Consider the following 14,853-nt stretch of genomic DNA (forward strand, 5'->3'; position numbering starts at 1 on the left):
TTTGGGTCTGTGCTATATTTAAGAGCTGTAACACTTACTGCTAAGGTCTGTGGCTCCATTCTTGAAGTGAGCGAGACCATAAACCCACTGGAAGGAACCAACTCTGGACACACCACTACTGAATATTTATCCAAAGGAAAATAAATCTGTATATCGGAGAGATACCTGCACTCATAGTTATTGTATCACTCTTCACAATAGCAAAGATATGGAATCAACCTAGGTGTCTGTCAATAGATGACTCAATAAGGAAAATGTGGCATAAACACACAATAGAATACTAATTGGCCATAGAAGAAGAATGAAATCACATCATTTGCAGCAACATGAATGGAACTGGAGGTTATTATACTAAGTGAAATAAGTCAGGCACAGAAAGACAAATACCACATCTTCTCATTCATATGTGGGAGTTAAGAAACTTGATCTCATTAACATGGAGAATAAAATGCTAGATACCAGAGAGTGGGAAAGGTGGGTAGATAGGAGGCTGTATAAAGAGATGTTGGTTAATGGGTATTAACATGCAATTAGATGGAAAAAAAATAAGTCCTAATGTTTGGTAGCAGACTATGATGACTATACTTAGCAAGAATATTGTGATAAAACTTGAAATGATACCAAAACATAGAAATGATAAATACACAAGGTGACAGATACCCCAAGTATCCTGATGTTCAACCAACCCAATAGTCCCATATACTAGTTCTTTTTGATAAACATAGAAATTGATCATTCTGGTCTTAAAGCTTGAAGCTTATATTTGTTTTATCCGAGTTCCTTCCTTTGGACAGGATCTTCAGGCCTCTCAGAAAAGTATCAAAGAACTGAAACTCACCTCAGAAAAGTATCAAAGAACTGAAACTCACCTCAGAAAAGCATCAAAGGACTGAAACTCACCAGATCACAGCACCAGTTGTCAGACCTCTCATTCATGATGATGGCTTCCTTGCCCTTCCTTAGTTCTTGTTTTCTTATGCATGGTTACATTTCTTCCCTGTTATATAAACCCATAGTTAGTCAGTCAGGGAGATGAATTTGAGACTGAGCTTCCATCTTCTTGGCAGCAGCACCAAGTTAAAGCCTTCTTCCCTGGCAGTACTCATCATCTCAGTGATTGGCTTTCTGTGCAGTGAGCAGTAGGGCCTAGACCAAACCCTTGGTATTGCAGTAACAATGGGACCATTACATATCCTATCCTTGCAACAAACACTCACATGTACCCCATAAATATGTAAAATATTATATATCAAAGAAAGAAAAAAATGGGTAACTAGGTAACATGAACAAATTAATTTGCATCACTATGGTAATAATTTTACTATCTATATCTATATCTTAAAACATCATGTTGTATACCTTACATATATACATTCAAATTTATTTTTAAAAATAGAAGGAAGATATATTTCAAAAACGTTAGAAAATGAGGAGGGATCAAAATGATAATACATAAAAATCAATGGAAATAAAAGGAAGTGGCAATTGAGAAAATGAGGAACAATAATAGTAAAAGACTAAAAATCCATATTAGCAATTACTTTGAATGTAAATGGTTTAAACACTCCAATCTAAAGGTAGACATTGGCAGAATAGATTAAAAAAATAAACATAATCCAATATATACTGTCTGAAAAGACTCCTTTTAGATCCCAAAGCACAAAGAGACTGGAAGTAAAATGATGGGAAAAGATATTCTATGCAAACAGCAAATAAAAGAGATTTGGGTTGGCTATACTAATATCAGACAACATAAATTTTCAGTCAGAAACTGTTATAGATTCTGTGGTGATCTGGCAGTGTTGCCACACAGGCATTTTAATCTCAAGCGAGAGACTGGAGTGCCTGGCCTGGAGTTGGGTAGGGGCCTCCACAGCCAGAACTGTGGAAAGCATCTCAGCAGTAGGTGTTGGAAATGTATTCTACCCTGTTGCAATCCTGGAGAATGAGGAGTACTTCTAAAGCTGCAGTTTCTCCTGGACAGTGAGATTTGCAACCAGGTCAAGTTTAGTAATCTGGAATCAGTCTGCATGTGCCATTTCTTGGTGCCCCAGCCTGCTATCCTGAGATCATGATGCAATGGGGTCCACACCACTCTACTCCCAGGCAGAATTCCAGGCACATGGAGCATCTATTTGATTGGACGAGCAGCCTGAGCCACCCTATCCTTCATAGACATAGATTATGGTGCAGTCAGGCCCTCTCCACTCCATGCCCAGACAGATGTCCATGCATGCAGGGTACCCATTCACCTGCTTCAGCAGCCTGAGCTTCCCCACACTTCTTGGGCATAAATTGTGGTCTAGCATGGCTCTCTGCTCCATGCCTAGGCAAAGCTCCAGGTATTCAGAGCATCTGCTTGCCTGATTCAGCAGCCCGAGTTGCCTCACCCCTCCTATGCAGAGATCTTCGTAGAGGGGGGCACTCCTTGCTTCATACCAAGAAGACCTTCAGGCACTCAGAGCACCATGCTTACCTGGATCAGCAGCCTGACCTGCCCAGTCCTTCCTGTACAGGGATCCTGGTGCATGGAGTCCCTCTTTGCTTCATGCCCAGGCAAATCTCCAGACATTCAGAGCACCCACTCATCTGGTTCAGTAGCCTGAACCACCCCACTGTTCCTGGACATAGATTATGATGCAGTGAGCACCTCCCCACTCTGTCCCCAGGAAGATCTCCAGGAATTTAGAGCACCAATTCACCTGTATTACCATCCCAAGCTGCCCCATCCTTCCTATACAGACAACCTGGTGCAGGGGAGGTCCTCTCTGCTCCACATCCAGGTAGATCTCCAGGTACCCAGAGCACCTGCTTTCCTCAAATAGGAGCTTAAGCCACCCTCCATCCCCATGCAGAAAACTTGAGGCCAAGGAGATTTCCCAGCCCCATGCCTAGGCACACCTCTGGACACCTGGTGGCCACCCACTAGATTCTCTCTTGGCATTGGTGCTGTGCCTGACATTGGAGGATAGGTAGGTGAGCCTGCCTAGTCTGTCCCCATCTATTGTAGCCCCTGCCCCCTGCCTCCAGGGCTGAGCAGGGAACTCAGATAACTGTGCATTTCATGAATCAGCCCTTTGCCCAAGGCAAAGAGAGCCTCTGCCAAAAAATAAGGATCAAGTATATACAAAGCTGTGTTTACTGCAGCTGCCTCTTTTCTATAGGCACCATCTACTATCTTGTAGGCAGAAATGCACAGTCTAATATAAAACCTGCTGAAGGAAGTAAATAGGACTATAGAAGCAAACCCAAAAGACCCTATTCAGCATTCTCTACAGTCATACCCCCTAGGGAGATAGGGAAGAGAAAAGGAAAGAAGAAAACCCAATAATATTATAGGAAAAGAAATAAAACATAAAAAATCCTACCTACACAAAATAATTACAAATACTGGAAGTGCCAGCATCTCCAGATGAAAAAACCCAGTGCAAGAATTCTGGCATCATGAAAATCTGATTGTAGTAACACCACCAAAGAATTGCACTAGCCCTCTAGCAATGGTCACTAGACAAAATTGAAACTAAGAAATGACAATTTAAGAACTGAAAGCATGGATTGCAAGGAAGCTTAATGAGATCCAAGACAAGGATAAAAATCAACACACACAAAAAAACTCTATAGCAACCCAGTATATAAAGGAAACATTAGCATATTTTTAAAAAATCAATCAGAGCTCCTGGAATTGAAAACCTCACTTACGGAATTTCAAAATATAATTGGAAGCTTCACAGCTTTATTAATAGACCCAAAGGAAGAAACAATATCACAGCTTGAAGATTGGTTGTTCAAACTAATTGAGTCAAAAAATTTAAGGTAAAATAATTTTTAAGAATGAACAAGGTCTTTGAGACTTTGGGATCCCACACATAATATGGGACTGTGTAAACCAACCAAATCTATAAATTTTGGTATTTCTGAGACAGAAGGAGAAAAACAGTAAACAGCATGAACAACATATTTGAAGGAATAATTCAAAAAAATTTCCCAGCTGGGTGCAGTGGCTCATGCCTATAATCCCAGCAGTTTCAGAGGCCGAGGTGGGCAGCCTCACGAGGTCAGGAGATCGAGACCATCCTGGCTAACACGATGAAACACTGTCTCTACTAAAAATACTAAAAAATTAGCTGGGCGTGGTGGCCGGCACCTGTAGTCCCAGCTACTTGGGAGGCTGAGGCAGGAGAATGGCGTGAACCCGGGGGGCAGAGCTTGCAGTGAGCAGAGATTGTGCCACTGCATTCCAGCCTGGGTGACAGAGCAAGACTCTGTCTCAAAAAAAAAAAAAATTCCCTAATCTTGCTAGATAGGTAGACATCCAGATACAAGAAATAGAATACCTGTACAAAAACACCTATACAAAAGGAAAATCACCAAGGTATAGTCACCAGACCATCCAAGGTCAACAATAAAGAAAATATCTTAAACGCAGCTAGAGAGAAGGGACGGGTCACTTACAAAAAGAACCACATCAGGGTAACAGCGGATTTCTCAACAGAAACTTACAAGCCAGGAGAGACCACAGGCCTATTTTCACCATTCTTAAAAACAACAAATTCCAACCAAAGATTTTATATCCTGCCAAATTAAACTCCATACATGAAGAAGAAATATTTTCCAGACAAGTAAGAACCAAGGGAATGTGTCATCACTAGACCAGCTTTAGAAGAGATCCTTCAGGGAGTTCTAAACATGGAAACAAAAGAATGATACATGCTACCACAAAAACACACTTAAGTATACAGTGAACACATAAAGCAACCACAAACAACCAATTAACAACTTCATAATAGACTCAAAATCTCACATATCAATATTAGCTTTGAATGAAAGTGGTCTAAATGTCCCATTTAAAAGGCACACAGTGTCAAGTTGGATTAAAAACAAGACTCATTTGTCTGCTGTTTTTAAGAGACCCATTTCATGTGTAATGACACCAGTAAGCTCAAAGTAAAGGTTGGAGAAAGATTCTCCATGCAAAAGGAAAGCAAAAAAGAGCAGGGGTCACTAGTATTCTATCAGATAGAAGAGATTTTAAACCAACAACAGTAAAAAATGACACAGAAAGGCACTATAATGATAAAGGGCTTAAATCAACAAGAAGACTTAACTATCTTAAATATATATGCACCCAACATTAAAGCAACCAGATTAAAAAGACAAATACAAATACTTCCAGCCCTACAAAAAGACTTAAACATTTACAGGATGACAGTGCAGGACTTCAACACCTCACTGACAGCATTAGACAGATAATCAAGGCAGGAGATTAACAAAATATTACAGACTTAAAGTCAGCATTTGACAAAATTGACCTAATAGATATTTACAGAATACTACACCCATCAACCATAGAATACACATTCTTCTCATCTGTACATGGAACATATTCCAAGATCACATGCTTGCCCATTAAGCAAGTGTTGATAAATTAAAAAAAAACCATTGAAATCATATCAACCATACTTTCAGGCCAGAGTGAAATAAAAATAGAAATAAATAACCAGAAGATCTCTTAAAACACACCATTACATGAACATTAAACAACTTGCTCCTGAATGACTTCGGGATAAACAATCAAATTAAGGCAGAAATCAAAAAATTATTTGAAATAAATGAAAACAAAGACCAACATACAAAAATCTTTGGGATGCAGCAAAAGCAACATTAAGAGGAAAGTTTATAGCACTGGATGTATACTTCAAACAGTTAGAAACATCTCAAATAAATAATCTAACATCACATCCAGCAGAAATAGAAAAGCAAGAACTACACCAAAGCTAGATAAAGAAAAGAAAGAACTAAGAGCAGAACTAAACAAAAGTGAGGCCCAAAAATCCATATGAAGACTCAGTGAAATCAAAAGTAGGTTATTTGAAATAATAAACAAAGTTAACAGACCGCTACCTAGATTAACAAGGAAAAAAAGAGAAGATCCAAAAAAGAACAATCAGAAATAACAAAGGTGACCTTACAACCAATTCCACAGAAATAAAAAAGATACTTGGAGACTATTATGAATATCTCTATGCACACACTATAAAACCTAAAGGAAATGGATAAATTCCTTGAAACACACAATCTCCCAAGAATTTTTTTGTATATATGGATAAGCTGATTTATTTATTTTTTAATTTTTTTATTATTATACTTTAAGTTCTTGAGTAAATGTGCACAAAGTGCAGGTTTGTTACATATGCATACATGTGCCATGTTGGTGTGCTGCACCCATTAACTCGTCATTTACATTAGGTATATCTCCTAATGCTATCCTTCCCCCTGCCCACCCCACGACAGGCCCCGGTGTGTGATGGTCCCCACCCTGTGTCCAAGTGTTCTCATTGTTCAGTTGCCACCCATGAGTGAGAACATGCAGTGTTTGGTTTTCTGTCCTTGCAATAGTTTGCTCAGAATGATGGTTTCCAGCTTCATCCATGTCCCTACAAAGGACATGAACTCATCCTTTTTTATGGCTGCATAGTATTCCATGGTAGATATGTGCCACATTTTCTTAATCCAGTCTGTATTCATGGACATTTGGGTTGGTTCCAAGTCTTTGCTATTGTGAATAGTGCTGCAATAAACATACGTGTGCATGTGTCTTTATAGCAGCATGATTTATAATTCTTTGGGTATATGCCCAGTAATGGGATGGCTTGGTCAAATGGTATTTCTAGTTCTAGATCCTTGAGGAATCACCACACTGTCTTCCACAATGTTTGAACTAGTTTACAGTCCCACCAACAGTGTAAAAGTGTTCCTATTTCTCCATATACTCTCCAGCACCTGTTGTTTCCTGACTTTTTAATGATCGCCATTCTAACTGGTGTGAGATGGTATCTCTCATTGTGGTTTTGACTTGCATTTCTCTGATGACCAGTGATGATGAGCATTTTTTCATTGTCTGTTGGCTGCATAAATGTCTTCTTTTGAGAAGTGTCTGTTCATATCCTTTGCCCAGTTTTTGATGGGGTTGTTTGATTTTCTCTTATAAATTTGTTTAAGTTCTTTGTAGATTCTGGATATTAGCCCTTTGTCAGATGGGTAGATTGTAAAAATTTTCTCCCAGTCTGTAGGTTGCCTGTTCACTCTGATGGTAGTTTCTTTTGCTGTAACGAAGCTCTTTAGTTTAATTAAATCCCATTTGTCTATTTTGGCTTTTGTTGCCATTGCTTTTGGTGTTTTAGTTATGAAGTCCTTGCCCATGCCTATGTCCTGAATGGTATTGCCTAGGTTTTCTTCTAGGGTTTTTATGGTTTTAGGTCTAACATGTAAGTCTTTAATCCATCTTGAATTAATTTTTGTATAAGATGTAAGGAAGGGATCCAGTTTCAGCTTTCTCCATATGGCTAGCCAGTTTTCCCAGCACCATGTATTAAATAGGGAATCCTTTCCCCATTCCTTGTTTTTGTCGGGTTTTTCAAAGATCAGATGGTTGTAGATGTGTGGTATTATTTCTGAGCACTCTGTTCTGTTCCATTGGTATATATCTCTGTTTTGGTACCAGTACCATGCTGTTTTGGTTACTGTAGCCTTAAAGTATAGTTTGAAGTCAGGTAGCGTGATGCCTCCAGCTTTGTCCTTTTTGCTTAGGATTGTCTTGGTAATGTAGGCTCTTTTTTGGTTCCGTATGAACTTTAAAGTAGTTTTTTCCAATTCTGTAAAGAAAGTCATTGGTAGCTTGATGGGGATGGCAGTGAATCTATAAATTACCTTGGGCAGTATGGCCATTTTCATGATATTGATTCTTCCTACCCATGAGCATGGAATGTTCTTCCATTTGTTTGTGTCCTCTTTTATTTCATTGAGCAGTGATTTGCAGTTCTCATTGAAGAGGTCCTTCACATCCCTCGTAAGTTGGATTCCTAGGTATTTTATTCTCTTTGAAGCCATTGTGAATGGGAGTTCACTCATGATTTGGCTCTCTGTTTGTCTGTTATTGATGTATAGGAATGCTTGTGATTTTTGCACATTGATTTTGTTTCCTAAGACTTTGCTGAAGTTGCTTATCAGCTTAAGGAGATTTTGGGCTGAGACAATGGGGTTTTCTAGATATACAATCATGTCATCTGCAAACAGGGACAATTTGACTTCCTCTTTTCCTAATTGAATACCCTTTATTTCTTTCTCCTGCCTGATTGCCCTGGCCAGAACTTCCAACACTATGTTGAATAGGAGTGGTGAGAGAGGTCATCCCTGTCTTGTGCCAGTTTTCAAAGGGAATGCTTCAAGTTTTTGCCCATTCAGTATGATATTGGCTGTGGGTTTGTCATAAATAGCTCTTATTTTTTTGAGATACATCCCATCAATACCTAGTTTATTGAGAGTTTTTAGCATGAAGGGCTGTTGAATTTTGTCAAAGGCCTTTTCTGCATCTATTGAGATAATCATGTGTTTTTTGTCTTTGGTTCTGTTTATATGCTAGATTACGTTTATTGATTTGTGCATGTTGAACCAGCCTTGCATCCCAGGGATGAAGCCAACTTGATCGTGGTGGATAAGCTTTTTGATGTGCTGCTGCATTTGGTTTGCCAGTATTTTATGGAGGATTTTTGCATTGATGTTCCTCTGGGATATTGGTCTAAAATTCTCTTTTTTTTTCTTGTGTTTCTGCCAGGCTTTGGTATCAGGATGATTTTGGCCTCATAAAATGAATTAGGGAGGATTCCCTCTTTTTCTATTGATTGGAATAGTTTCAGAAGGAATGGTACCAGCTCCTCTTTGTACCTCTGGTAGAATTCGGCTGTGAATCCATCTGATCCTGGATTTTTTTGGTTGATAGGCTGTTAATGATTGCCTCAACTTCAAAACCTGTTATTGGTCTATTCAGGGATTCAACTTCTTCCTGGTTTAGTCTTGGGAGGGTGTATGTGCCCAGGAATTTATCCATTTCTTCTAGATTTTCTAGCTTATTTGCGTAGGGGTGTTTATAGTATTCTCTGATGGTAGTTTCTATTTCTGTGGGATCGGTGGTGATATCCCCTTTATCATTTTTTATTGCATCTATTTGATTCTTCTCTCTTTTCTTCTTTATTAGTCTTTCTAGCAGTCCATCATTTTGTTGATCATTTCAAAAAACCAGCTCCTGGATTCATTGATGTTTTGAAGGGTTTTTTTGTGTCTCTATTTCCTTCAGTTCTGCTCTGATCTTAGTTATTTCTTGCCTTCTGCTAGCTTTTGAATGTGTTTGCTCTTGCTTCTCTACTTCTTTCAATTGTGATGTTAGGGTGTCAATTTTACATCTTTCCTGCTTTCTCTTGTGGGCATTTAGTGCTATAAATTTCCCTCTACACATGGCTTTAAATGTGTCCCAGAGATTCTGGTATGTTGTCTTTGCTCTCACTGGTTTCAAAGAACTTCTTTATTTCTGCCTTCATTGTGTACCCAGTAGTCATTCAGGAGCAGGTTTTTCAGTTTTCATGTAGTTGAGCTGTTTTGAGTGAGTTTCTTAATCCTAAGTTGTAGTTTGATTGCACTGTGGTCTGAGAGACAGTTTGTTATAATTTCCGTTTTTCTACATTTGCTGAGGAGTGCTTTACTTCCAACTATGTGGTCAATTTTGGCATAAGTGTGATGTGGTGCTGAGAAGAATGTATATTCTGTTGATTTGGGGTGGAGAGTTCTGTAGATGTCTATTAGGTCTGCTTGGTGCAGAGCTGAGTTCAATTCCTGGATATCCTTGTTAACTTTCTGTCTCATTGATCTGTCTAATGTTGACACTGTGTATTAAAGTCTGCCATTATTATCGCGTGGGAGTCTACGTCTCTTTGTAGGTCTCTAAGGACTTGCTTTATGAATCTGAGTGCTCCTGTATTCAGTGCATATATATTTAGGATAGTTAGCTCTTCTTGTTGAATTGATCCCTCTACCATTATGTAATGGCCTTCTTTGTCTCTTTTGATCTTCGTTGGTTTAAAGTCTGTTTTATCAGAGACTAGGATTGCAACCCCTGCTTTTTTTTGTTTTCCATTTGCTTGGTAGATATTCCTCCACCCCTTTATTTTGAGCCTATGTGTGTCTCTGCACGTGAGATGGGTCTCCTGAATATAGCACACTGACGGGTCTTTACTCTTTATCCAATTTGCCAGTCTGTGTCTGTTAATTGGAGCATTTAGCTCATTTACATTTAAGGTTAATATTGTTATGTGTGAATATGATCCTGTCATTATGATGTTAGCTGGTTATTTTGCTCATTAGTTGATGCAGTTTCTTCCTAGCACTGATGGTCTTTACAATTTGGCATGTTTTTGCAGGGGCTGGTACTGGTTGTTCCTTTCCATGTTTAGTGCTTCCTTCAGGAGCTCTTGTAAGGCAGGCCTGGTAGTGACAGAATCTCTCAGCATTTGTTTGTCTGTAAAGGATTTTATTTCTCCTTCACTCATGAAGCTTAGTTTGGCTGGATATGAAATTCCGGGTTGACAGTTCTTTTCTTTAAGAATGTTGAATATTGGCCCCCACTCTTTTCTGGCTTGTAGGGTTTCTGCCAAGAGATCAGCTGTTAGTTTGATGGGCTTCCCTTTGTGCATAACCCGACCTTTCTCTCTGGCTGCCCTTAACATTTTTTCGTTCATTTCAACTTTGGTGAATCTGACAATTATGTGTCTTGGGGTTGCTCTTCTCGAGGAGTATCTTTGTGGCATTCTCTGTATTTCCTGAATTTAAATGTTGGCCTGCCTCACTAGGTTGGGGAAGTTCTCCTGGATAATATCCTGAAGAGTGTTTTCCAACTTGGTTCCATTCTCCCCATCACTTTCAGGTACACCAATCAGGCGTAGATTTGGTCTTTTCACATAGTCCCATATTTCTTGGAGGCTTTTTACTCTTTTTTTCTCTAAACTTCTCTTCTCACTTCATTTCATTCATTTGATCTTCAGTCACTGATACCCTTTCTTCCACTTGATCAAATCAGCTACTGAAGCTTGTGCATGCATCAAGTAGTCCTTGTGCTATGGTTTTCAGCTCCATCAGGTCATTTAAGGACTTCTCTACACTGTTTATTCTAGAAAAAAGATTTGTCTAATCTTTTTTCAAGGTTTTTAGCTTCTTTGCAATGGGTTCGAACATCCTCCTTTAGCTCAGAGAAGTTTGTTATTACCAGTCCTCTGAAGCCTTCTTCTCTCAACTTGTCAAAGTCATTCTCCATCCAGCTTTGTTCCATTGCTGGCAAGGAGCTGCATTCCTTTGGAGGAGAACAGGCACTCTGATTTTTAGAATTTTCAGCTTTTCTGCTCTGGTTTCTCCCCACCTTTGTGGTTTTATCTACCTTTGGTCTTTGATGACGGTGACATACAGATGGGGTTTTGGTGTGGATGTCCTTTCTGTTGGTTAGTTTTCCTTCTAACAGTCAGGACCCTCAGCTACAGGTCTATAGGAGTTTCCTGGAGGACCACTCCATACACTGTTTGCCTGGGTATCACCAGTGGAGGCTGCAGAACAGCAAATATTGCAGAACAGCAGATGTTGCTGCCTGATCCTGCCTCTGGAAGCTTCATCTCAGAGGGGCACCTGGCTGTATGAGGTGTCAGTTGGCCCCTACTGGGAGGTATCTCCTAGTTATGCTACTCTGGGTTCAGGGACCTACTTGAAGAGGTAGACTGTCCGTTCTCAGATCTCAAACTCCATGCTGAGAGAATCTCTCCTCTCTTCAAAGCTGTCAGACAGGGACCTTTAAGCCTGCAGAAGTTTCTGCTGCCTTTTGTTCAGCTATGCCCTGCCCCCGGAGGTGGAGTCTACGGAGGTAGGAAGGCCTCCTTGAGCTGTGGTGGGCTCCACCCAGTTTAAGCTTCCCGGTGGCTTTGTTTACCTACTCAAGTCTCAGCAATGGCAGACGCCCTCCCCCAGCCTTGCTGCCACCTTGCAGTTCAATCTCAGACTGCTGTGCTAGCAGTGAGCGGGGCTTCATGGGTATGGGACCCTCTCAGCCAGGCACGGGATATAATCTCCTGGTGTGCCACTTGTTAAGGCTGTTGGAAAGGCACTGTATTAGGCTGGGAGTGTCCCAATTTTCCAGGTACCATCTGTCACGGCTTCCCTTTGCTAAGAAAGGGAATTCCCTGACCCCTTGCGCTTCCCAGCTGAGGCGATGACCCATGCTGCTCCACGGGCTGCACCAACTGTCTGAAAAGCCCCAGTGAGATGAACCCAGTACCTCAGTTGGAAATGCAAAAATCACCTGTCTTCTGCATTGCTCATGCTGGGAGCTGCAGATTGGAGCTATTCCTATTTGGCCAACTGCACAATCTCCCAAGATTGAATCAGGGAGAAACAAAAACCCTGAATAGACCAATATAAAGTTCCAAAATTGAATCAGTAAAAAACCTACCAACTAAAAAATTATTTTTTGGAATAATTTTAGTAGAATTGGTAACAGAGTAACAGCTCTTTATATTTCTGATCAAATTCAACTATGAAGTCATATGGGTGTGGGTTACTCCTTAAATCACTCTATGAAGCCAGCATCACCCTGACATCAAAATGACACACTCATTTTTCTCACTATTTCATCTATATGCTGGCACCAAACCAACCTCTACCTGTGGTCTGTGATTTTCCCTTTCACAGTCCAACAGCTGGCAGTAGTCACAAGATGTGTGGAGTGAGTCCTCAGGTGTGTTCTGAGAAGCTCTAGAGAGGCAGGCAGAGCTATACTTATTCCTGGAACTGAACGGATGGCAGAACCCTCTCTGTACCAGCTGTCACACTACTTTAGGTTTTGTTTCCTCACAGAGCTTTGTGTTTTGTCACGGCTTTAGAAAACAAAAGAAGAGTAGGTAGCTTATCACAGACTCCCATTTTTAAAGTCAGAGCCCCTAGAAAAATATATGTCTGGAACACTGAAGGCAAAGGTTAAAAGTATATGCACACACACCTACAGTCTGGCATGTGCCCCAGCTACCAACTACTTCAAGGACATAGCCCAGCCACTCCCTTAGACTCCCAGTCACGTTTCTTTCTCTTGTCACTTCTCCTTCTCCTGATTCTCTTTCTTCCTCTTCCTCTCCTTTTTTTCTATTCTTCTCCTCTTTTTTCAAATTTGATTTTTAAATGTGATAAAGATCAGAGCAAGGTAGAGAAAATCTTGGGGTGATTAATTAGTCTTGAGAGTCACTAAAAATTATTCTCTATCAGCTCAAAAGTCTTGATGAGTGTACAAACCAACACTTTGTATTAAAAAACTATCTGCTGAATGGAATCTGATGTCCAGTAAAAAATAAAAGCATGGTGGAGAGCTCCCTTGCATGGACAGTGCTATGTACAGAATTAGCACAATGAATTACCCTCAAGGTTTTAATGAGATGCAAGAAATAGTACTTCATTGCGATATGAGCTTCATATTTCTTCACTTCTTAAGTATCAAAAATTAATAAGGTTACAGAAAATTTGAATAATGCAATTAGAAATCTTTCTCTGATTGCTAGTACATGTAATAATTTGAGAATCTACATATACAATCTTCTCATGCATATAAGAAATGTTTATGAAAACTAACCATGTATTAAGTCACAAAACTACTCTACAAAATTCAAAGAATAAGTGTCTTAGGAACTATATTCTCTGACGACATGATCAGTAATGAAAGATAAACAAGAAAATCAAAATAAAATGGCTTATGTCTGGCAGTTAATAAGACTACTTCTAAATAACTAAAGAGGCAAAAGTTAATTAGTCAAAATACTTAAAATGAAATAACCTTAAAATATTTATTAAAATGTATGGAAAGCATCCAAAATTATGATTAGAAAAATTTATATCTTAAATACTTTTATTAGAAAGAAGTTAGAATGAAAATTAGTGAGCTAAGCATCCAACTTAGCTAAGGGAATTAAAAGAACCAAGAAAAAAAGTTAAAGGAAGACTATTTTCTAAGAAAGTAAATTAAGGAGATAATTAAGATTAAACATTTATTAACACATAAAAAAGAAAAATGACTGATAAAGCCAAAACTAAATACAACTATGACTATGCCTTACTTAGCAACAGAATATGTTTAAGAAATGTGTCATACTTGTGTAAACATCATAGAGTGTACTTACACAAACCTAGTCTACTACATACCTAGGCTATATGGTATAGCCTAACCTCCTAGGCTACCAACATACTTAGGGGTGTTACTGTACTCAGTACTTTAGGCAATTGTAACACAATGCTATTTATGTATTTAAACACATCTAAACATACTAATGGTACACCTATATAGGGCACTTACTGTGAATGGAGCTTGCAGCACTGTATGTTGTTCTTGGTAAGTTCAAGAGTGAGTCGTGAGTGAATATGAAGGTCTAGGTCATTACTGTACATCACTGTAAACTTGTACATTTGGGCCACACTAAATTTATAAAAAAAATTTTATTCCTTCATTATTAAATTAACCTTGGTTTACTGTAACTTTTTTACTTTATAAACTCTTAATATTTAAAATTTCTGACACTTTTGTAATAACACTTAAAACACACACCCATGTTGTACAGCTGTACATAAATATTTTCTTTCTTTATATCATTATTCTTCACCTTTTTTCTATTTTTTTAATTTTTAAACTTTTTTATTAAAAACTAAGACACAAACACACACATCAGCCTAGGCCTGCACGGGGTCAGGATCATCAATATCACTGTCTTTCTCCTTCACATCTTGTCCCACTGGAAGGTTTTCAGCGGCAATAATACACATGGAGCTGTCACCTCCTGTGATAGCAATGCCCTCTTCTGGAATAGCTCCTGATGAACCTGCCTGAGGCTGTTTTACAGTTAACTTTTTTTTTGATAAGTAGAAGGAGTACACTCTAAAGTAATCATAAAAAAGCATAGTATACTAAACATTAGGCAATAGGAATCTTTTAGTTCCATTATAATATTATGG

At 39.0% G+C, this 14,853-nt stretch overlaps 1 protein-coding gene across 6 annotated transcripts in view; it reads right to left on the reverse strand.

The window, feature by feature from the left end:
• The window catches only part of DDX60 (DExD/H-box helicase 60), a 200,900-nt gene that overhangs the window by 64,426 nt on the left and 121,621 nt on the right, over positions 1-14,853 (reverse strand). For 5 of the 6 annotated variants that reach the window (XM_063638363.1, XM_063638369.1, XM_063638362.1 and 2 more), the window contains 2 exons: positions 14,201-14,320; positions 901-997 (listed from right to left, as the gene is read on the reverse strand). In XM_063638363.1, the coding sequence (XP_063494433.1) occupies positions 985-997; positions 14,201-14,320 (133 nt within the window). In that variant the 3' untranslated portion in view covers positions 901-984. The remainder of the gene's footprint in view (positions 1-900; positions 998-14,200; positions 14,321-14,853) is intronic. The other variant, XM_063638367.1, reaches the window with a different exon arrangement.

This window comes from Symphalangus syndactylus, chromosome 4 (genome assembly GCF_028878055.3).
Source record: "Symphalangus syndactylus isolate Jambi chromosome 4, NHGRI_mSymSyn1-v2.1_pri, whole genome shotgun sequence".
NCBI classification, from domain to species: domain Eukaryota; kingdom Metazoa; phylum Chordata; class Mammalia; order Primates; family Hylobatidae; genus Symphalangus; species Symphalangus syndactylus.